The 22,437-nt window shown below is 47.2% G+C and overlaps 1 protein-coding gene across 1 annotated transcript in view; it reads left to right on the top strand.

Annotated features, from left to right (window-relative positions):
* The first annotated feature begins 2,409 nt into the window (after nucleotides 1-2,409).
* RGL3 (ral guanine nucleotide dissociation stimulator like 3) overlaps nucleotides 2,410-22,437 on the top strand; it is a 33,651-nt gene continuing 13,623 nt past the window's right edge. Inside the window, exons 1-8 of the mRNA XM_033173859.1 lie at nucleotides 2,410-2,677; nucleotides 9,311-9,415; nucleotides 10,492-10,706; nucleotides 13,722-13,918; nucleotides 15,362-15,400; nucleotides 16,935-17,068; nucleotides 18,742-18,957; nucleotides 21,137-21,240. Coding sequence (XP_033029750.1) covers nucleotides 2,426-2,677; nucleotides 9,311-9,415; nucleotides 10,492-10,706; nucleotides 13,722-13,918; nucleotides 15,362-15,400; nucleotides 16,935-17,068; nucleotides 18,742-18,957; nucleotides 21,137-21,240 — 1,262 coding nt within the window. The 5' untranslated portion in view covers nucleotides 2,410-2,425. The remainder of the gene's footprint in view (nucleotides 2,678-9,310; nucleotides 9,416-10,491; nucleotides 10,707-13,721; nucleotides 13,919-15,361; nucleotides 15,401-16,934; nucleotides 17,069-18,741; nucleotides 18,958-21,136; nucleotides 21,241-22,437) is intronic.

The raw sequence follows: 22,437 nt of genomic DNA, 5'->3' as shown, positions 1-22,437 counted from the left end.
GGGGACGGAATAGGCTGCAACACCCTGAACAAAAATGCAGAAGGAGTTGGTAGTGGGTGTGCTCAGATAAAGTTGCGTGTGGTCTCATGGGCAACAGTTCAGCAACTGCTCCAGTAACTGATATGTAGATTTTCTTTGTTTCTGTCCTATGTGGCAGAATCATGCATTCACAGCATCATAGAATTGTAGAGTTGGAAGGGACCCCGATAGTCATCTAGTCCAACCCCCTGCGATGGAGGAATCTCAACTACAGCATCCATGGCAGATGGCTACACCAACCTCTGCTTAAAAACCTCAAATGAAGGAGAGTCCACAACCTCCCGAGGGAGTCCCGTTCCACTGTCAAATATCTCTTGTCAATTTTTATTTCTATTCTTCCTTGGGGCAGCTTCCATTAAAAACAAATCTGATTTATCCAATCACTCAGGGGACTCGCATTGCTCCATGGTAGCATGCCCCCCCCCATTAAGGCTGCAATATTCACTCAAGCTGTGTGCACATTAGTAGCTTAAAACAAAGCAATATTCACTTGGGCTGTGTTTCAAGTCACATTTGCACATGGCTGGACACACCAGAGAGGGGATGGGGGTGCCCACCTGATGCGCATTGCCTGACATGTTTTCCCACACTTGCAATTCCGCCCCCCTCCCCAGCTCCTGTTCAAGGAATCTGCCATCTGCATATGCACAGGTGCTGTCTGAACTGAACACAGTTCAGCTTAACCGCATCTTGCATTTTCAAGTTGGATGGAAGGGGAGAAGGAATGAAGGAAGGTTGTTTCTCAAGACACTACAGGATACCTATGGATTTTGGCTAACATCATGTGCACTTCAGACATCAGTGGTGGGAGCACACTGGAGCAATGTGTACACAGCCTTCTTTACAAGCCCCAGTGAACTCAAGAGGGACTAATTTTGGAGGAGATTGCGATGTAAATCATTGTGGCTCTTCTTACTGACTCTCACTGAGCTTCTCTTGGACACAGCAAATGTTTCCCACTGGCCAAGAGCAGGGAGGGAATAGGCAGGTGAAGTGACTTGGCGAGTTGCTAAGCCACCAACGGGTGTTTGACTCATTTTACGACTCCTGTTTGCATTTTGTCATATTACAGTTTTATTGTCATGATGCCTATTCAGAAGCTGCCCTGGAAACGCTCCTGGGCAGCACAGAATTGTGAAAAATAAATATTCTCTGCTGTCCAGGGACACGGATCAGGTGGCAACAAGGGAATGCCGGGGATGACTTTGGTCATCGTTCGTTATTTGACGAGGCCAAAATTTGGCACCCCCAAATGGATCTTCACAGTTTTGTGCCCTCTCAGCTCAGCACTCTGTGGGGGTGGGGGGTAGGAAGGCCCCCCCCCCACTGCCCTAAATCCAGCGCCAACACCCAAGAATGGCAAATGTGCACACTCCCTGATGAGAGCCAGTTTAGCAAAGCAGCTGAGAAACTACCTGTTGCAAGCAAGGAAGCCCCTGGTTCAAATCTTGCCACTACTCCCATCTCAAGCAACTTGGGGGGTGATACTTTGCAGGGTTGGTGTGAAAAATGCTTGCAATGACGTCTGTAAATCCCAGCTAATATTCAAAAGCCCCACAACAGGAGTAGCCAGCATGGTGCCTCCAGGCACTGCAGAACTACAGTTCCCACCTTGCCAAGTATTATGAATTACTCTCTAGATAAGAGTCCTGTGTAATATTGGATTGGACAAAGTGAATATTGTTTATATATGGGAGACAAAGGTAGAATCGGAAGTTCTTTACTTTCAGAATTTTATTTTTCTGTCTCTTTCAGCCTATTTTCTACACTCTCTTTTTCTTTATTTCTCTCTTTTTCAACTCCCCCTTTTTTTCTTTCTTTATGTTCTTACTGTTATCTAGATCAAAGCCTTAGTTCAGTTAAACCAGGCAGAGGGCCTTCTCGGTAGTGGCGCCCTTCCTGTGGAACGCCCTCTCATCAGATGTCAAGGAAATAAACAAATATCTGACTTTTAGAAGACATCTGAAGGCAGCCCTGTTTAGGGAAGTTTTTAAGGATTGATGTTTTATGGTGTTTTTAATATTCTGTTGGGAGCCGCCCAGAGTAGCAAGGGAAACCCAGCCAGATGGGTGGGGTATAAACAAATATATTATTATTATTATTGAAATATATTTGATATTAAGCTTTGCGTCCCGTTCCCCCCTCTGTTGACCTAATAAAACTTGCTAGAAAAAGGGGGGAGCCTTGTGTTAAGAAATGAAAAGTAAGTAGAAATGCCGGGGGGGGGGGGGTTAAAGGAGGCGCTTTGGGAATCTTTCAAGAAACCACCCTCTTGCATAGCTCCCTTGGGATTCTTCCCCCACATCCTTAAGACTCGAACGAAGAAGTCCCCGGGCACCAGGCGTAAGAAGCCAACCTGCACCGGCCGGCACTGTAAGGCTACCCGATGCGGGCCGGGGCGGAGGAGATTTGCACGGCGGCTCCGCCTCCTGCTGCATCTGAGCTCGCTGGCGAACCGGACGGCTCCCGAGGAGGAGTTCCCAGCCCGGGCAAGAGCTCTCTCAGCCCCTCCTCGCAACAGGGCCGGGCTAGGCGCCTGCCCACATCGCCTGCCCCATGCAAAGCCCCGAGAGGGACCGGCCGAGGCTGCTGCCTCCGAGGAGACCCGACGAGGATGGGCAAAGCGGAGCTTGCAATGGTAGGGAGGCGGGGGAAGGGAGGCTGGGGGTGCAAGTGGGGCGCGGGTGTACAAAAAAAGAGCGGCTTGCTCCTGGAACTGGAAGAAGAGGGAATTTCGTAAAGGGCACCTTTCCCCAGTCCTGTACTTCACCTGCAGAATTCCCTCTCTCTCTCTCTCCCCCCCCCCCAGCTCTTGAACCCAAGCCCTGCTCCTCCTTCGACTGTTCTCCAGGTAGACACTCCCCCACTCTTATCACGCTTTAACCGTCGGAGTTAAAGGCTGCCTGAGAAGCAGCCGATCCGCAAGGCAGTTAAGCCGTCGCAAAGTTGCTTAAGGGAGCCCGAGGCGCGTGCCCGCGGGTCTCCGGGTGCTGCGGCGAGTTGGAGCTGATGTATGGGACTTTGCAGCGGAGGGGAGGGGGGGAGCCTCCAGGGCTGCAACCTGAGACGGGAGGGGTTGCACAAGACCCATTGAAGTCAACGCGGCTTGCTCCCGGACAAGCACGAATCTAGGACTGCTGCGGAAGCCACAGCAAAGGCTGGTACCTCTCGCCATCTCCCCCCCCCCCCAATGCAAACTAGTGCAGAGAAAGTGTTGCACGGCGCAGCTGTGGCTTAGGAAGGGAGGGAGGGTGGGTTTTATGTAGGGTTGTGGTGAGGTTCGGATATTGAAAGCGTCTCTCAATGAGAAACAGGAAAGTGCAGAGCATGTAAGCGAACTGAAAAGCAAAAGATCTAACCCCAGAGGCCAAGTTTCTAATCCCTTGCTCTCAAATTCTTTTAATTCACACACACACACACACACAGCCCTGCTTCTCACGATACTTCTCCTGTAGAGTGAAATGCAGGATCCGAATCCAGACGGTCCACTGTTCATAACACCTTCTCTTCACTGGAATAGGCCAGTGAATCTTTAAATAATGCTGAATAGCAAAGAGATATACAAAGAGGGAAACAATATTACCGTATGTTTTGGGACTTTGCACATGGATTTCTAAATATCCCAATATTTATAATATGAATTTCTGGTACGGTATTTAAATTCATAATTTTCATATTACTTGACAACAGGATCCAAAGCGTGTGCATGTACACACACAGAGAGTTCATATTGTGGCTTTGAGGAACGCTTAAAGTTAGTTGGCAATCATGCATTTTGTGCATCAGTAATGTTGCTATTAGTCACCGATTTCGATATACAATATTTATTATTTTCCTAGTTCAACTCTCTCAGTTATAAATGATGTTTCCAAGTAGTGTAGAGCAGTGTTTTTCAACCACTGTTCCGCGGCACACTAGTGTGCCGCGAGATGTTGCCTGGTGTGCCGTGGGAAAAGAGAGAGAATTACTTTATATATAGTCAATATAGGCACAGAGTTAATTTTTTTAACATTTTCTAATGGTGGTGTGCCTTGTGATTTTTTTTTCATGAAACAAGTGTGCCTTTGCCCAAAAAAGGTTGAAAAACACTGGTGTAGAGCCACAGTATTTAGGGGTGGGGAGAGATAAAGGGTGTTTTTTTGTTTTAAAAAGAGAGATGCCCCCCTTTTTTTGCTTCTGTGCCCCTTCTAGTGAGAGCTGGTGGAGGGCACTTCTGCTGCCTTTGCCTTCAGCCACTGGTACCTGGCACAGGGCAGTGCAGATGCTTGTGGTGTTACATTTCCACCTCTTGCAGGACCGGTCTGGTGGCTCTGCTGAGCAGGAAATGTCAAGGAAGGTCACAGGAACGAAGCTGGAGCAACTGGATGGGGCGCAGAGACCAAGCGGGCGTAATTCCTGTCCCCAGGCAGGGCTACTTTCATCCTTTAGCGCAGTCACGTCCAATTCCCAGGAGACTGCAGAACCGGCAGTGATCTACCCAGAGTTGCTGAGCTTTTTTAAAGGAGCCAGAGTTGCTGAGATTAAACCACAGAGCCTAGGGCTTGCTGATCAGAAGGTCGGCGGTTCAAATCCCCGCGACAGGGTGAGCTCCCGTTGCTCGGTCCCAGCTCCTGCCCACCTAGCAGTTCGAAAGCATGTCAAAGTGCAAGTAGATAAATAGGTACCGCTCCGGCGGGAAGGTAAACGGCGTTTCTGTGCGCTGCTCTGGTTCGCCAGAAGCGGCTTAGTCATGCTGGCCACATGACCCGGAAGCTGTACAGCGGCTCCCTCGGCCATTAATGCGAGACGAGCGCCGCAACCCCAGAGTAGGACACGACTGGACCTAATGGTCAGGGGTCCCTTTACCTTTTTACCAGTGATCGACAAAGATTGACCAGGGACATCCCGTGATCGACCAGGGACATCCCGTGATCGACCTGTTTTAGTGGGTCTCCCCCATCTTACCTTACCTGGATAGGAGGGAGTTCAGCTTGGTGGCAGGGTCTGGAACTCCTCGATTCCACTCTGAGTCCAGATATCATCACTCCAAGAGAGGAAGGAAGGATGGAATATGAGTACATTATTTAGTATTGTTATATTTACAACAAAGTTTTTTTCTGGACAATATAAGTTAATGTTTTATTAATAATATAAGATAAATTTGAAGGAGTGGCTTTACAATATGGGAATAGATTGAAAACATGTGACAGATGATAATTATAATAAAGAAGCATATATCCGTGGATATAGGTGACAAAAGAAAACAGAAGAAGAACGGGGGGAAGCAGAAGGGGGGAAGTTGGTTTTCTTTCTTTCTTTCTTTCTTTCTTTAACAAACTGTACAAGTTCTCTACAGGATATTAGCATAAGAGTATTTTTTCTGTGTGTGTGAGATAGAATTTTTGTATACATATATAATTCATAAATGTTGTACATTTTTGCTTAAAGTAGAATTATGAGAAAACTTATGGGGGGGGGGAAGAGAGGAAGGAAGGAACAGTCTGGTCCTTCCTAGACTGTTCCTTCCTACACCCAAACCAAAGAGTATTTTTCTCCTGTGTACAGACAACATTGGTAGCATGACAGCAGTTGCATTCTTCCCTGTGTGCTTTTCTAAGCAGCAGCAACCATTGGGGGAGAATGCAGCAGGTGAAGCTTCTGGCAGGCAGAGTGGGAAAAGCTTCTATGTCAGGCTGCTGTTAAACAAAGCAAAACAAAATTGAAATACAGTGGAAGAGCACAGCCCTGCAGAGTCTTAAAAAATATTCAGATATTTTGGAAAAATCAATAAAAAGTGTAATCAGACACTTCTAAAATTGTAACCATGTTTGCTACTTCTATTAAAGAAGTAGATTCTGAATTTCTGTAGACTGGCAAATGTTTTGAAGCCAACTGACATTTCCCCCCCAAACTCTTACGATAATCAAAAAAATAAATTTGAAAACCAAAGGGCTAGCTTTGTGTAATACAATATAAACATATAATTGGTATCCTTTACTCTAGCTGAGACTATTAATAAAAACAATAAATCATTAAAAAAAATCAAACTGAACCAAATTTGGGGAAGAACTTCTCTCCCAGCTCAAATTTGCTTGCAACACACCCCCAACCAGCCCAGATTTGTGCAATATTGATTGAAACATTTCCCCCTCAGTATTGTTTAGATATTTTAAGAGAGTAAGATGAAATCCTAAACTCACAGAGTATATCCCACTGAACTGGAAAGTAATTGTGAATAGAACTGGGCTGGAAAAGTACTAAATGTAACTTAGCGGTACCTGTTTATCTACTTGCACTTTGATGTGCTTTCAAACCGCTAGGTGGGCAGGAGCAGGGACCGAGCAACGGGAGCTCACCCCGTCGTGGGGATTCGAACCTCCGACTTTCTGATCAGCAAGCCATAGGCTCTGTGGTCTAACCCACAGCGCCACCCGCGTCCCTCTACCAAAAAGATAGGATAGAATAAAAATTTGGGGGGGCAGCACACAGAAAGGGCAGAGATTCAATTGCAGCTTAAAATGTATGCAAAACAAGCACAGTGACCATTCACAACAGCAGTAACCTGTGATGACAACACAAGCTTCTTAGCAGCGTTAAATCAGGGCCAGACTCAAAGTGACTTGCATTGTGTAGCTGGTCTTTGTTTTGCAAATAGGTGGCATGAGGTGGGGGGTGGGGGAGGGGAGCCAGAATAGCAGCTTCCTGCAGCTACACTGTGTGTGGTTGGTTTAGGCTGGTATATGACACTGAGGGTTGAGTTGGGAAAGGATGGGTAATCAAAGTGAAGGAGATGAAGCCTTCTTCTCTTTGACTGAGTGTTGAACAGGGGTCCCCAAACTAAGGCCCGGGGGCCAGATGCAGCCCAATTGCCTTCTAAATGCGGCCCACAGACGGTCCGGGAATCAGCGTGTTTTTACATGAGTAGAATGTGTCCTTTTATTTAAAATGCATCTCTGGGTTATTTGTGGGGCCTGCCTAGTGTTTTTACATGAGTAGAATGTGTGCTTTTATTTAAAATGTATCTCTGGGTTATTTGTGGGGCATAGGAATTTGTTCATATTTTTTTTTTCAAAATATAGTCCGGCCCCCCACAAGGTCTGAGGGACAGTGGACCGGCCCCCTGCTGAAAAAGTTTGCTGACCCCTGCTGTTGAACCTTGGTCAATTAATAAAGGCCTTGAGTCCGCAAGCACCAGCAGCAGAAACCCAGACAGTCCCCTCTCTCTGAGCCACCAAGTATGATTCCAGAATATCTTTCCAGTAGCACCTTAGAGACCAACTGAGTTTGTTCTTGGTATGAGCTTTTGTGTGCATGCACACTTCTTCAGATCTGAAGAAGTGTGCATGCACACGAAAGCTCATACCAAGAACAAACTCAGTTGGTCTCTAAGGTGCTACTGGAAAGAATTTTCTATTTTGTTTCGACTATGGCAGACCAACACGGCTACCCACCTGTATCCAGAATATCTGTGATAAACAATAATGGCCATACTTGCTAGCTCAGTACTAAATAGGAAACAGGACAGAGATATGCCCATGCATAAGCCTCTTTTCGTGCTTCCTTCTCTGATAGTGATACTCACCTACTGGGGATAGAGGTGTAAAATTTCCAGAAATTTTGAAGCTCGGAAAAAAACCCCGTCCCCCCCCCATTTTTTTCGGAAAAAAACAGAAATTTTCAGAAAAATTGAAAAAAATTCCCACATTAGCACTTTTTTTTTACCAGATTGAAAGTCATTCTGTTAGCTTAGAAACATAAAATATAACTATGGACAATTTTAATGGGCATAAAATTATGACAGCTAGCATATTAAAAATATAGTGTATCCCAACAATTAGTACAAACAGAATTTACTTTTAAAATAATATTTATTTGTATTTGTAACAAATGGAGCAACAATCTCCTGAACTGTTTACTAGTTTATGTGGAACAAAAAAACAAAAAAACTCCACAAAACAATTTTTTAAAATCCAGAAGTAACAATTATTCATATTTCCTCTCCACAGTATTTTAAAAAAAACATTCTCATAAAGAGAACTGAAGAAGGAAGTGGGACTAAGTTTCAATGAATGGGCATGAAATTTAATCAGAATCATTTTCTGAGCTGTAATTAAGTTTATACTTGTTGCTCTATATTTTCTTCCAGTGCTCTGAGGCCTAGTGAAGAGGAACACAACCAATGCATACCACATGCATGCAAAAACAAAACTGAAACCTTTTTCTTGTCTGGTGACAACAGCACCTCCTAAAGAAATCTTCTTGCATTGGAGAGTTCAGTTTTTAACCTAGGACTTGCTTGTCCTCACAGAAATTAGAATAATCTGATACCATACATCTTTTTAAGAAATGATTTATAAAATATTTGAACCCCTTATCTTAAAATATTTTATTCATCATGTTAAAATATCATAATCTATTTTTTATTTTTTCATTTTTTTCAATTTTTCCAGAAAAAAACAAAAAAGGGGGGGGGAAGGGAAAAAACGGGTCGTCCCCCCCCCGATTTCCCCCCCGTTTTTTCTGGGCCTTCACATATCTAACCGGGGATCTCTCTCTCTCTCCCTTAAACCATTAGACTCCATTCCCTTGTGTACTTTGCTCAAGTTTTATTTGTTATTTATTTTTGAAACGTATACCCCAACTTTCCATATTGCATGTTCAATGCAGCTAATGCTAACAAAACAACGTAACTGCCACACCATACAACAAAATAAGATCAGGGCCAGCTCAATATATCTTGCTGCCTGAGGCAAGATGGCTGCTCCTGCAATTCCATGCACGGGAATGTGACTAGACTGGCTGTTGAATAGTACAGTACTTCAATTCTGGCTGCCTTCATCACACCTGGGGCTAATTTAGGGGGTACAAGAACAACCACATGGTACACACAGCTCCAGCATCTCACTACTGCTCTCTGCTCCCCAACATCTACTGCTGAATGCGTGGAAGCTTCCCGTTACCTAACAATAACATTTTCCTGGCTCCCAGCTCAACTCTTTCCAGCTCAGTTTAGATTTTGCTCTACACCACTGGTCCCCAATTAGCTAAGTACTGCAGACCCCCTGTTTTTCAAGAGCCAAGCACTGGACCCCCCTACTTTTGAAAATTTGGATTATCATAGCTTTTGATATGTGACTGGTGCCACGGCCCCACCTAAGTGGGCTATATGTATCCCCTGGGTTCTGCAGACCACCAATTGGGAACCCCTGCTCTACACTGCCTTATGCATATGGTTCCAAGAAGCCAAAAAGCTGCGTCTTAGTTCTTCTGTTTCTTCTCTGCCTCTCCCCAGACACCCCTTCAGCAGTGGGGTGAAGAGGTAGAAGATGGGGCCATCTACAGCATCATCCTTCACCGAGTGAGGGCAGAGCCCATCGCCAACAGATCGTGTCAGCTGGTATGTGGCCGCTTCCCTTATAGGGAATACCGGATCTCTCCTTCTGTGCTAAACTGGTTTTTATTATTGGACAGCAGAGGGGACACATGCATGGAAAGTCACGTCTGCCTCATGCGTGCATACATGACAAGAAGCTCTCCTCTCTTTCCCTTGCTCCATCTGGTACGCAGGCTGAGACCCTCCCTGCCCGTGGACTGTCTCACCAGAGTGTTGCATGCTCTAGTTATCTCCCGCTAGGACTACTGCAATGTGCTCTACGTGGGGCTACCTTTGAAGGTGACCCGGAAACTACAACTAATCCAGAATGCGGCAGCTAGACTGGTGACTGGGAGCGGCCGCTGAGACTATGTAACACCGGTCCTGAAAGACCTACATTGGCTCCCAGTATGTTTCTGAGCACAATTCAAAGTGTTGGTACTGACCTTTAAAGCCCTAAATGGCCTCAGCCCAGTATACCTGAAGGAGTGTCTCCACCCCCATCGTTCAGCCCGGACACTGAGGTCCAGCTCCGAGGGCCTTCTGGTGGTTCCCTCACTGCAAGAAGTGAAGCTACAGGGAACCAGGCAGAGGGCCTCCTCGGTGGTGGCGCCCACCCTGTGGAACGCCCTCCTGGCAGATGTCAAGGAAATAAACAACAATCTGACTTTTAGAAGACTTCTGAAGGCAACCCTGTTTAGGGAAGTTTTTAATGTTTGATGTTTTATCGTGTTTTTAATGTTCTGTTGGGAGCTACCCAGAGTGGCTGGAGAAACCCAGCCAGATGGGCGGGGTATAAATAATTTGTTGTTGTTGTTGTTGTTGCAAATTTGGGGACCCCAAGATTTGTGGTAACCTATTCAGAAGTGATGGGAATCACTGGAATCTCCTGTCTCAAAGGCAAGATAACTCCACAAGTATCATATTTTCCATGTTAACTAATCTGATTTTTCACAAATAGGTTTTTTTTAACTGTGCAGTTCCCACTGAAGGTAGGTTGCACCTCTACCCTGTGTATTAGACAATGATAAGCACCTCTTCAATAGGTATCAGCTATGTGAGTTTCTCCAACCTCATCGTGCCTGTCCCTTTCCCAACAGGATCTCCCTGGCACACCAGAGTGTCCCTTTGTACAGTACCGCACGTGCAAGAAGCGCCTGTTGAGGGCTGCTACACTCCCCAGGCTGGTGGAGTGGCTGGTCTCTGCCGACGTGGAGGGTGACCTTGGCTACGTGCCCAGCTTCCTGGCCACCTACCGGGCCTTCACCAACCCTGCGCAGGTGCTGGAGCTGCTGCTGCCACTGGGACCGGACAAGTGAGGCACAGGGGTAGGAGGCGGGTGGTCTGGGCAGGAGGAAAATGCCGGACAATGTGTGCTCCCGAATAAAGGGCACCCAGAGAAGGCTGTTTCTTGAATCGGGGTGCAGTGGCGGAGGAAGCCTCTTTGCTGCCCGGGGCAGCAGTGTGGAGGCACCCCCCTGGGGGTGGGGCACGACACACGTGGATGGCCGCTGAAAGGGGGAAGCAAAGCAGGCACTTGAATGCACCTGCTCTGCTTCCCTTCCCCCCCTTTCAGCAGCTGTTTTTCGGTGCGAGGGGCGGACCAGCGATGAGGGGGCGTCATGCTTGTCCCTGGCATGATGCCCCCTCCTTGCTGGCCCTCCCCTCCAGCTGGAGAAAAGCCACTGAAAGGGGGAAAAGGCGGCATGTCCCGTTCGGGGCCCGTCCGGCGGGGCGGGGTAGGGCGGGGCCAACCAAAATGTAACCCACCTCCCCTGGAACCCAGGGCGGCCCCCCCACCCCCTTGCCCCACCCCTATCGGGGTGGGAAAAGCAATTCAAAACTGGCAGGGTATCACCCTGTAGACATGTACAGTATGTTCAGGGCAAAATTATTTGTTTCATGCAAATAAATGTTATTTGGAAATGGATATATAGACATGTGGGTGCAGTAGTATGGGAGGTGATATCGTCATTGAAATTCTACTCAATATTGATCCAGAGCAGAACTCCCAACGTATAGTTAGCAGAGTGAAAGCTTAAACACATTGCAGGATTCCCAAAACATAGACCCGAGGCAATTAATATTTCATCCAGCGGAGGTTTTACTGCTACTGGAGGCAAATGAGCATAATGGTCACAAATGCAATACATTTAGGACTGGCACTGTCCATAAGAAATCCAGTTGCAGCAGGCTTCACTTAAACTTACAATAACTTGCAACAAGTCCAAACCTTAACACAAAGCATACTATGTGCAGAACACCACTCCAGAACGAAAAGAGATAGAAAGAGAAATGAGTGAAGCCCAGGCTCCTTCTGGCCTTTCTTTTATAGTCAGCATGACCTTGACAGAAGAGATAACAGGACCAGTCTAATCCAGCTGTACTCAGCTTCTCTGAAGGAATAACCCAAACATCAGGAACCTTCTGCTTGTTTCTTTCACACGGAGAAGTTTCCAGAACCCTCTTGAATTAAGTAGAATAGGAAATATCTCTACACATCAGATCAATACTTTCTGTACTAAGAAATGCAAACTGACAGATATAGGGAGTGCTTTTTTCCTCAAAAAAATGTTTAGGGGGAAACTATCATTTTGTAGTTCAAATTGGGAAAAATAAAGACAAATAAATGGACAAAAGTACAAAAATTCACAAAATGTTTAGGGGTATGCGTACCCCTGCGTCCCCCCAGGGGAAAAAAAGCACTGGATATAGGAAGAAAATACAGTGGAACCTCTGTTGTCAAATGTAATCCGTTCCGGAAGACTGTTCGACTTCCAAAACGCTCGACAACTGAGGCACAATGGGCGGTGTCAGGTGTACCTTGGGTTGCTCACGAGTAAGTAGCCATGAGTCCGAACTGTCTTTTAACAGTTTTATTGCACTAAGCTATTTACAAAGCAGAGAGCTGAAAAACATGACTGTATCAGTCGCTAGTAGAATCCGGGAGTGCCGGTTTCCGGCTGCGACCCCAACAAAGGAATTTCAGCATACCCAGGCACCTCCTGCCCTGTCTCCTTTTGACCCCCCTGTGCAACTGGGGCGACGGAAGAGGTGTGCTCCCCTCTGAGCGTATGTTGCGGGATGCGCTGGGGCTCCCAGCAACACCCCCAAGCTGTTGCCTCTCCAGACTGCTTGTTCCCTGCCCCTCCCCCCCAGAGGAGTCGCTCTGCCCGCTTGGAGAGGTATCGCTGCTGAGGAGGTGTCAGGGCTCTCTATACACCGAAGACACTTCCCACGGGGCTGAGGGCAGTTCCCTGACAGGCAGTCAGAGAATTCAACTGAAAAAAATTGAGAAATGCGCCTTGGAAGCTGTTTGATTTCCAAGGCACGTTCGAAAACGGAAGCAATTACTTCTTGGTTTTCGGCGTTCGGGTTCCGAAACATTCAGCTTCCGAGATGCTCAAAAACTGAGGTTCCACTGTACAGGCAGTGACTGTTTTAGGTGCATCCAATATGTGTGCAGCTGAGGACGTGGGCATCGTGCCGAACCCAGGAATGACCCAGGAAAAGGGGGAAGAAGGGGGAAGAAGGGGGCAGGTGTGGAACAGGATGTTTGGGGACTTTTGCTATGGTGTTTCAAATGTATGTGAATTCACTTAAGTGCAAGGTGCCTTGGAACATGGCCTCCGGGTAGAGGGAGTTGTCTGTAATGAGATGCCAGATGGGCAGTGAAGCTTGGTCCGAGCAGCATAATATGGCAAGACGCTTAAGGAGGGGCATCCTCAGGAAGAAATCCTGGTGAAGGCAGCATGGAATCATTGACTCATAGAGTTGGAAGGGACCCCCAGGGGTCCTCTAGTCCAACCCCCTGCAGTGCAGGAATCTCAACTCAAACATCCAGGACAGATGGCTATCCAACCTCTGCTTAAGAACCCCAAAGAAAGGAGAGCCCACCTTCAGAGGGAGTCTGTTCTGCTGTTGAACAGCAGGCAGCTTATCTGGGACAGGAGAGATTAGGGGCACTGGCGGGGGGGGGGGGGAGAGACAGGGGTCAGCAACCTTTTTCATCTGTGGGAGTTCCTATGCCCCACAAATAACCCAGAGAAGCATTTGAAATAAAAGCACACATTCCACTCATGTCAAAACACCAGGCAGGCCCCACAAATAACCCAGAGATGCATTTTAAATAAAAGGAGGCATTCTACTCATGTAAAAATACACTGATACCCAGACTGTCTGCGGGTTGGATTGAGAAGGTGATTGGGCCGCATCCGGCCCCCGGGCCTTAGGTTGCCTACCCATGGATAAGAGCCTAAGCAGTTTGTGAGTATACGTACGTGTGTTTGTGTGTGGTTGGTGCCTGACTCTGTTTCCCTTCCGGCTGCAGGGCAGTGCTGCGCGTATTGGAACTCTGGCTGCAGCATCACCCTGGGGATTTCTGGGAGCCCCCCGAGCACCCCAGCCTGCAGAGAACCTTGAGCTTCTTGCACCAATCAGCTCGTGACTCCTCAGCGTGTGCTCTGGCAGAGGGGCTGTGGCAGTCCCACAAAGACAACAGGAGGGCAGGTGCAGCTGAGGCAGAAGGTAAGGATTTCTCCTGCCCTGGGCGCATGACGGCCCAGAGCAACCGACCTCCCAAAGTTTGTGGCTCGGGTCCAGCCCCTGCCCCTACCTGTGACTTCAGCTCCTCTGCCACATGCAGTTTTCCTCAGGGCCATCCTATTCAGCCTATTAGGTGTCATGTCTGCATTAGCCAGCTATCCTATATGCTGGAGGAGAAGAAGAAGAAGAAGAAGAAGAAGAAGAAGAAGAAGAAGAAGAAGAAGAAGAAGAAGAAGAAGAAGAAGAAGAGTTTGGATTTGATATCCCGCTTTTCACTACCCGAAGGAGTCTCAAAGAGGCTAACATTCTCCTTTCCCTTCCTCCCCCACAACAAACACTCTGTGAGGTGAGTGGGGCTGAGAGACTTCAAAGCCCATGGCCGCTTGGTGTCCTCTTCTCGGAAGAAGGCACATGGCAGCCTGTCAGGGTTGTGTGTGTGTGTGTGTGTGCATGCCAAAAGCAAAACCATCCCAAAAGCAAAATCAGCCTTGGGCTGCCTCTCACTGCGTGTTTCCCTCCTGCAACACTCACTTGGTCCAATTCAGCATCAGGACCACCATCTCTGGTTATCTGAAAATCCAAATTCTATGATGGGAGTAAAGGGGGGGGGGGCGGGGACCAAGTAGCATCGATACTTTTAATGTGCTGGCACAAAACTGACTTTTCTAAGGGGATCAGCCTCTCTCTCTTTTTTTTTTTTTTTACTCCAGAAGTCCAGTTTAGATTATTAAGTAGAAAGCAAGCAGACTTGGCCAACCAGATTCCACCATGGGCTCTCAAATCAAAGGTGTTGTAGGAACCAACCCAATCTTATCACATGTATCATTCCAGGTGGGTAAGGCTGGTCTGTATAGACCAGGAGCAATCTGTGGGCGCACAGGTGACCTTTAACCTTGCTAACCTTTAAACTTGCTCAGATCAAGCTTCTCCCTCTGGTGAAAACAGTGCCATTATCCACATTGTGCAAAATGAGGTAGTATCATTTTGAACGGTATACTTCACACTGCAGGTTGGGAGGGGGTTGTCCTATTTTTGAACGCTTCCTCACATAAAAAGCTCCCTGCGTGTAGCAAACGAGAATTATTCTGTACCTGTGTCAGTGATGTGCTAGTGTATTACACACAGAGAGGTTATTTTTACATTGGGGAACATTCAAAAATACACCTTTCTCCTGCAGTCTGAAGCGGAGGGGTTCAGAATTCCACCCCCCCCCCTTTTGCACAATATGTAGGTTAACAATAAGTTTGGAGGCAGGCTAGTTATTCCTGGAGTGATCACAGAATAACAATGTGTTGGCTTTTATTTTACCAGAAAGGCACAAGGGTTCGGCAGGGGAGGTGGGGAGGGGACGTCTCTAGTTTAGTATTTTTCTTGCAAAATTAACTCATTATGAGTTAACTCTTCCACCATTCCCTGTTTTTCGAGATGAAGAAGGCAGTTCTGGCTGCATGCTGAAGAAAATTGGTGAGAACAAGGGGAAGGGGAAAGTCCCAGGCTGCAAATTTTGTTGCAAATTTTGCCGCCAATGGAATTTTGCATCCCCAAGAGGGACGCTCCAAAGATTGTCAGTTTCCTTAGGATAGTTTGCTCCATTGGGTTTTCTATCTTCTGAACAACAGAAGATGTTTTATTGTGTTTTCGATATTTTGTTGAGAATTGCCCAGAGTTGCTGGGGCAACCCAGTCAGATGAGCGGCATATAACTAAAATAATAATAGTTATTGTTGTTTTCGTCAGAATTTTCTGTATGTACTGGATCATGCCTCCCCTTGAACATGTGGAATCTATAGACCAGGGGTGGCCAACTCCCAAGAGACTGTAATCTACTCACAGACTTAAAAATTGGCAGTGATCTGCCCCCTTTCTTGGGGTTCAGGTCAAAGTTGTTGAGGGAGGGAGGTAAAATGTTGAGCTTTTTGTAGGGGAGCCGCAGTTGTTCAGTTTCTTTGGGGGGAGCCAATGATCTACCAGTGATCTACCGCAGACGTCCAGTGATCTACCGATAGATCACGATCTACCTGTTGGACATGCCTGCTATAGACTTTTGGGGGAGGGGAGGGGTGTTTTGTAGGCTGTATCAGATTTTACTGCAGGTTTTGAAATCTGTCAGTGATGCACTTTTTGGTACAAATCTGACTGTAGAAGCAAGACAAGCAGTCACCTGGCAGGGGGACAGGGGCGTAGCAAGGGGGGGGCGAGTCGCCCCTAGTTCCAGGGGAGGGGGGTGACACTTTGGCCAGCCCACCCTCACCCTGCCCCGCCGGGCGGGCGGGCCCGAACATGGGCATGTCGCCTTTTCCCCCTTCCAGCGGCTGTTTTTCGGCGGGGGGTGGGCCAGCGAGGAGGGGGTATCATGCTGGCATGACACCCCCTCCTCGCTGGCCCACCCCCCGCCGAAAAACAGCCGCTGGAAGGGGGAAAGGAAGCAGAGCAAGCGCATTCAAGCGCCTGTTCTGCCTGTTCTGCTTCTCTTTTTCCCCTTTCCGCCGCTTTTTTCGGTGGGGGGGGTGCGGGCCAGCGAGGGGGGGAGTCAGCTTGTCACTGGCATAACACCCCCTCCTCCACCCCCCGCCGAAAAAAAGCCGCAGAAAGGGGGAAATTCCCCCTTTCTGCATCCACGTGCATCGTGACGTCACGATGACGTCACGGCGCACGTGTCATGCCCCTCCCCCAGGGGGGTGCCTCTGCGCCGCCGCCGCCCCCAGCAGCGCAGAGGCTTGCTACGCTACTGCAGGGGGATGATCTCTTTAGGGGCATTGAGGGGCACCTAAGGATCTCTTGCAATTCTGGGACTCAGCGCTCAGAGGATGCAAAGCTAGCACATGACCTGTGAGTTGTCCCTGAATTCTGCATAACGTTTTAGGAGATCCTGGGGGAAAGACACCTCTTGGTCCAGTGAAAGGACCTCCATGCACACAAGTGTGTGGCCCTCTTCTTCTTTCGTCAGGGTTGGGCTTGAGCACACTCACTCAAGTGGCCCTTGTCTCACTGCCCTGCAGGAGGGGAACCCACAGGGGTGGGGCTGCCACAGGTGATCGGAGAAGCAGCTGGGACAGGTGACTGCGAGGAGACACCAGCCCTCCTGTCCTTCTCAGTGGATGAAGTAGCTGAGCAGCTGACCTGGATGGATGCAGTGAGTAAGAGGGGTCACGGGCGGCAAATAGCTTTGGGAAGAAGAAAACAGCATTAATTGGGGGAGTGGTGTGGCTCTCAAGCTCTTAAATTTTATATCCAGCCAGGGTGGATTTGATTTAAATCAAATCAATTTATATCACTAGTCATTACGACTTGATTTAAATCATTTTTTAATGGAAAGACTCATTCTTGCAGGTATAATCTTAATATCGACAACCAGATGAAGGTTTGATTTTTTGAATAATAAATTTTCAGAGTAGTTTTTACAGTTATATCAAAAATTACTGATTTGGTTATACTATTAGAAATACATAGACAGATACTTATGAAATTATTGTGAAGTTTTATAAGTTAACTGTCTATATTTGGACAACTTTTCTGATGTACTTTATTGGAAGGAGAAATATCATTTCCTTAATAACAATTCAAACAATTCGTTTAACTAAAACAATAACATTATAGCATAAGTATCCATGGTTGTTAACTGATGTGGTTAAGCAATTAAAAAAAAACTTAGACCGTGCATTAGCAGAAGCAACATCAACTCGTAAATCAACATCTGGACGCTGTTCCAGTATAACCAGCATTTCTTCCCACAATGTACAATTGATAGTTTAGAGAAATGAACAAATCTGTCCCTCTGTGCATTTTTCCCATAGAAAGAGGCTATGCAGCCTTCTATTTGCTAGCCTTCCTAACAGTGCCAGTATATCACTTTCCTGTATATTGTGACGTGGGTGGCGCTGTGGTCTAAACCACTGAGCCTTTTGGACTTGCCAAATCAGAAGGTCGGCGGTTCGAATCCCCGTGACAGGGTGTGCGCTCGTTGCTCTGTCCCAGCTCCTGCCAACCTAGCAGTTTGAAAGCACACCAGTACAAGTACCGTATTTTTCTGTCCATAAGACGCTCCGGACCATAAGTGGGAAAACCAGGAAAAAATATTTTTTTCTGGTTTTCCTCCTCTAAAAGGCTGGGAGGGGGAGCGAAGGAGGCAGCAGCAGTGGAGGGACTGGGAGAGGAACATGCTACGGACCCCCCCCCCTGCCTCCCCCTCCCTGCCGACACCAGCGGAAGTGGGGCGGAGAAAGGGGAAGCCCAGTAGCGATGCTGTAGGGGTTCCTGTTTCTCCCCCCCCCACACTTTCGCTGGTGTTGGGGAGGTTTTAAGATTTAAAGACAGATGGGGAGAAGGGATGAACGCTCACCCCTTCTCCCCAACTCCCTTTAAAAAAAGCGGGGATTAGACGCTCTGAAGGAGCGCCATGCACCCCTTCAAAACAGCTCATCCCCACTTTTTTAAAAGGGAGCCGGGGAGAAGGGGTGAGCATTCACCTCTCGTCCCCAGCTCCCTTCAAAGCAAGTGGGATGAGCACAGGACTTGGGGTGGTGGAGAAAGCAGCTGCTTCCTCCACCACCCAGCTCCCCGCGCTGATACCTTTGACCCTGTATATTGTTTATGGTTCAATGGCAGAGAGTGGTGCTGCTGGGTGGTGGAAGAAGCAGCTGGGAGTTGACTTTGGATCTTGGAGACCTGATCCAAGATCCAAAGCCCTACCCTACTTCTTCAGTGGTTGCACTGAGTGGCATTGGGGTGGTCTTCTCTTTCATCCTCCCTCTCCTCCTTCTCCTTCTCCTTCTCCTTCTCCTTCTCCTTCTCCTTCTTCTTCTCCAGGAGCTCTTCCGAGCAGTGCGGCCCTTCCATTGCCTGGGCTGCGTGTGGTCGCAACGAGACAAGAAGGAGAACCAGCACGTGGCTCCCAGTGTCCGAGCCACCGTGGCCCAGTTCAATGCAGTCACTAGCTGTGTCATCGCATCTGTACTGGGAGACCTGACACTGCGCTTTCCCCAGCGGGCAAACCTGATAGAGAAATGGATCAACATTGCCCAGGTAAGAGCTTCTGTGTCCAGTGAGCTAGCTGGCCTTGGTTTCCCTTGTTTCCTTAGCCCTGCCTCTACAGTGGTACCTTGGTTCTCAAACTTAATCCGTCCCGGAAATCCGTTCCAAAACCAAAGTGTTCCAAAACTAAGGCGCGCTTTCCCATAGAAAGTAATGCAAAATGGATTAATCCGTTCCAGACTTTCAAAAACAACCCCTAAAACAGCAATTTAACATGAATTTTACTATCTAATGAGACCATTGATCCATAAAATGAAAGCAGTAAACAATGTACTACAATCACGCAATCAATCAGTAGCTGAACTGGGTTGCACACAGTCACAAAAAGAAACAAAAAAGAGCCGTAAAAACAAAAAACACAAAATAAATAGCAAAAACAGGCAGACCTCAGCGTAACACTCAAAACGGAAGTGTGGCACTCAAAATGGAGCACGTTCAGCTTCCAAAAAAAGTTTGCAAACTGACTTCCTGGTTTGCAGTGTTTGGGTTCCAAGGTGTTTGAGTACCAAGGCGTTTGAGAACTAAGGTACCACTGTACTCCTGGCAGCACACAAACCAACATAGGGGATTGTACCTCCAGCCAGCTCACTGGTTCTCCACAATTGGTGAATATTACAAAAATAATAGCTGCATAATAGCTGCACAAGCCAAAGGCACAGACCCCCTCAACTTTTCATTGCAAAAGTAACAGACACGCTGACAATGTAAACTTATGATGATATATCAAAATGCAGCCAAAACAAGTGCCATTAAAGTGAGGAACGCTAATTGATTTGAATAATGTTTAATTATCACCTGCCTTGTAACTGATCTGCCAGTTTAATTGAATGTAAATACATGTGTACCTTATCGAAACCTCAGTGCCATAGCTGTCAACCTTCCCTTTTTTTGGCGGGAAATTCCCCTATCAGTACTATACTGTAGACCAGTGGTGGCGAACCTGTGGCATGTGTGCCAGACTTGGCACGCAGAGCCCTCACTGCTGGCACAAGCGCCATCGGCCCATCCGTGCTGTTGTTGTTTTCCCCCCATTTTTTCTCTCTCCCCCCCCCCCTCGGCTACAGCTTGCGTCTGCTGTTAAAACCCGGAACCTTTCCTTCCTTCTTTCTTTCTTCTTCTTTTTTTGCTGTTAGCCAGAGATTGTGTTCAGCAATTGGTCTGTTTTTCAATTTGCTGCGCCAGTGGCTGTTTCTGATTGGGCGTAACAGCGTTCGTTTTTTAACCCTTATTGTGCTGGGTTTTTTTGGCGCTTTGGTAGACGATGATGTCGGTGCTGCACGTTAGTTCCCGCGAAGGTATTATTCATCATTTATTTCTGTTCTCTCTCTCTCCCCAAAAAAGCTCAGCAGCTTGGGGGAACCCCCCCCCAAAAGCAAAGCAACTTTTGTGTGAGACCCCCCAAAAAAGCTCCAAAATTTTGGTCACCAACTTCCCCAAAACAGCTCAACAACTCTGGGCACCTTGCGATAAATAAGTGGGTTTTGGTTTTGCAGTTTGGGCACTCAGTCTCTAAAAGGTTCGCCACCACTGCTGTAGACTGATAGGGGAATTTCCCATAAAAAAGGGAAGGTTGACAGCTATGCTCAGTACTGTGGGGGTTGAGGGTTGAGATACTGACAAGTGCAAGATTACTTGACTTTCTTTTACTAAATAAAAATGGCCAGCTATTGTTAGAAGATAAGGTCTTCTTTCTTCTGTATTATGGTAATAGCCTGCACAATGGCCATGTTTTCCCTTGAGTCACAGTCCACACGTCAAAAATGGTTTGATTGTCAACCAAACGAATCAAAAGCTTGCAGCCATACTCAAAATGCAGCTTTGCAGTTAATCGATCCAATAGCTGGCATTAAATTCTACCCTGTGTGGTGTAGTGGTTAAGAGCGGTAGTCTCGTAATCTGGGGAACTGGGTTTGCGTCTCCGCTCCTCCACATGCAGCTGCTGGGTGACCTTGGGCTAGTCACACTTCTCTGAAGTCTCTCAGCCCCACTCACCTCACAGAGTGTTTGTTGTGGGGGAGGAAGGGAAAGGAGAATGTTAGCCGCTTTGAGACTCCTTCGGGTAGTGAAAAGCGGGATATCAAATCCAAACTCTTCTTCTTCTTCTTCTTCTTCCTGAAATATTTGTCATTTCCCTACTCCCAATTCCCCAAACGGCTCACCTGCCCCCCAGCGATGTCGGGCCCTCCGGAATTTCTCCTCGCTGCATGCCATCCTCTCTGCCCTGCAGTCTAACTCCATCTACCGACTGAAGCGGACTTGGGCTGCTGTCCACAGGTGAGGTTTTTGGTGGGAGCCTTTGAGAAAAGAGCAGAGCTTTTTTTTCCCCAGGGGCACTCAATTGTAGACAGTACCAGCACCATTTTTCCCTAGAAGAAAAGCCCTGGTTAAAAGTGTGGCACTTTTCTATTTTTAAAACCATCTCTAGGGAAAGCTCAAAAAGTACATAATTATATGTGCACTAAACATTGTGAGACTTAAATAAAAGAGAGAAAAGGGAAAAGAGAAACAGAACCTGTGTAAAAGGGGATATAAAAGGGGGGGGACCCAAACTGTATACTTTACAAGGTTGTTATTGCACTTCACCAGATCTTAACCTATTACAGTAGGTAGAAGGGAGACACATTTTTATTTTTCCAATTCATTGGTATCAGTCTTTTTGCTGTGGTAAAGGCACGGAGAGTCCACTCGTATTGTCCTTTTGTAAAGTTCCATGTGCTGGGTATATAATTCAAGAGGATATTTTGCTCTGTAAATGTAAGGTTGTTTCGTACAGTTCTGTTGATGGTTTTAGTTACCTTCTGCCCAAAATCTTTCAATATAGGACAACGAAAAAACATGTTTTAGAGAAGCATTATCCCTATTGCATCTCCAACAATTAGATGCCTTAGATAGCCCTTTTTTAAAAAAACAAACATAATGGGGTCCATTATATTCTAAATATTATTTTTTGTTGTATGAGCCTCAGTTTAAGGTCCAGAGGCACCTTTGTTATAGCAGTTAAAACAGTTTCTCACTGTGTGGCACTTATTGTAACAACTTCATGGTGAGTACCGGCACCTTTGTTTTCCTAAAAGAAAAGCACTTGCCGATCAGAAGGTCGGCGGTTCGAATCCCCGCGACGGGGTGAGCTCCTGTTGCTCGGTCCCTGCTCCTGCCAACCTAGCAGTTCGAAAGCACGTCAAAGTGCAAGTAGATAAATAGGTACCACTCCGGCGGGAAGGTAAATGGCGTTTCCATGTGCAGCTCTGGTTTCATGAGAAGCGGCTTAGTCATGCTGGCCACATGACCTGGAAGCTGTACATCGGCTCCCTCGGCCAGTAAAGCGAGATGAGCGCCACAACCCCAGAGTCGGACACGACTGGACCTGACGGTCAGCGGTCCCTTTACCTTTACTTTTAAAGGCTGGGTAAAGCAGGTCACTGTAGGCTGTTGCTTCTCTTTGGAAATCACAGGGCTCTGGCAGGTTCAAGG

The sequence above is a fragment of the Lacerta agilis genome, chromosome 16 (genome assembly GCF_009819535.1).
Source record: "Lacerta agilis isolate rLacAgi1 chromosome 16, rLacAgi1.pri, whole genome shotgun sequence".
Classification (NCBI taxonomy): Eukaryota; Metazoa; Chordata; class Lepidosauria; order Squamata; family Lacertidae; genus Lacerta; species Lacerta agilis.
The sequence above is the reverse complement of the archived record's forward strand: the minus strand, read 5'-3'. Positions and strand labels throughout refer to the sequence as shown.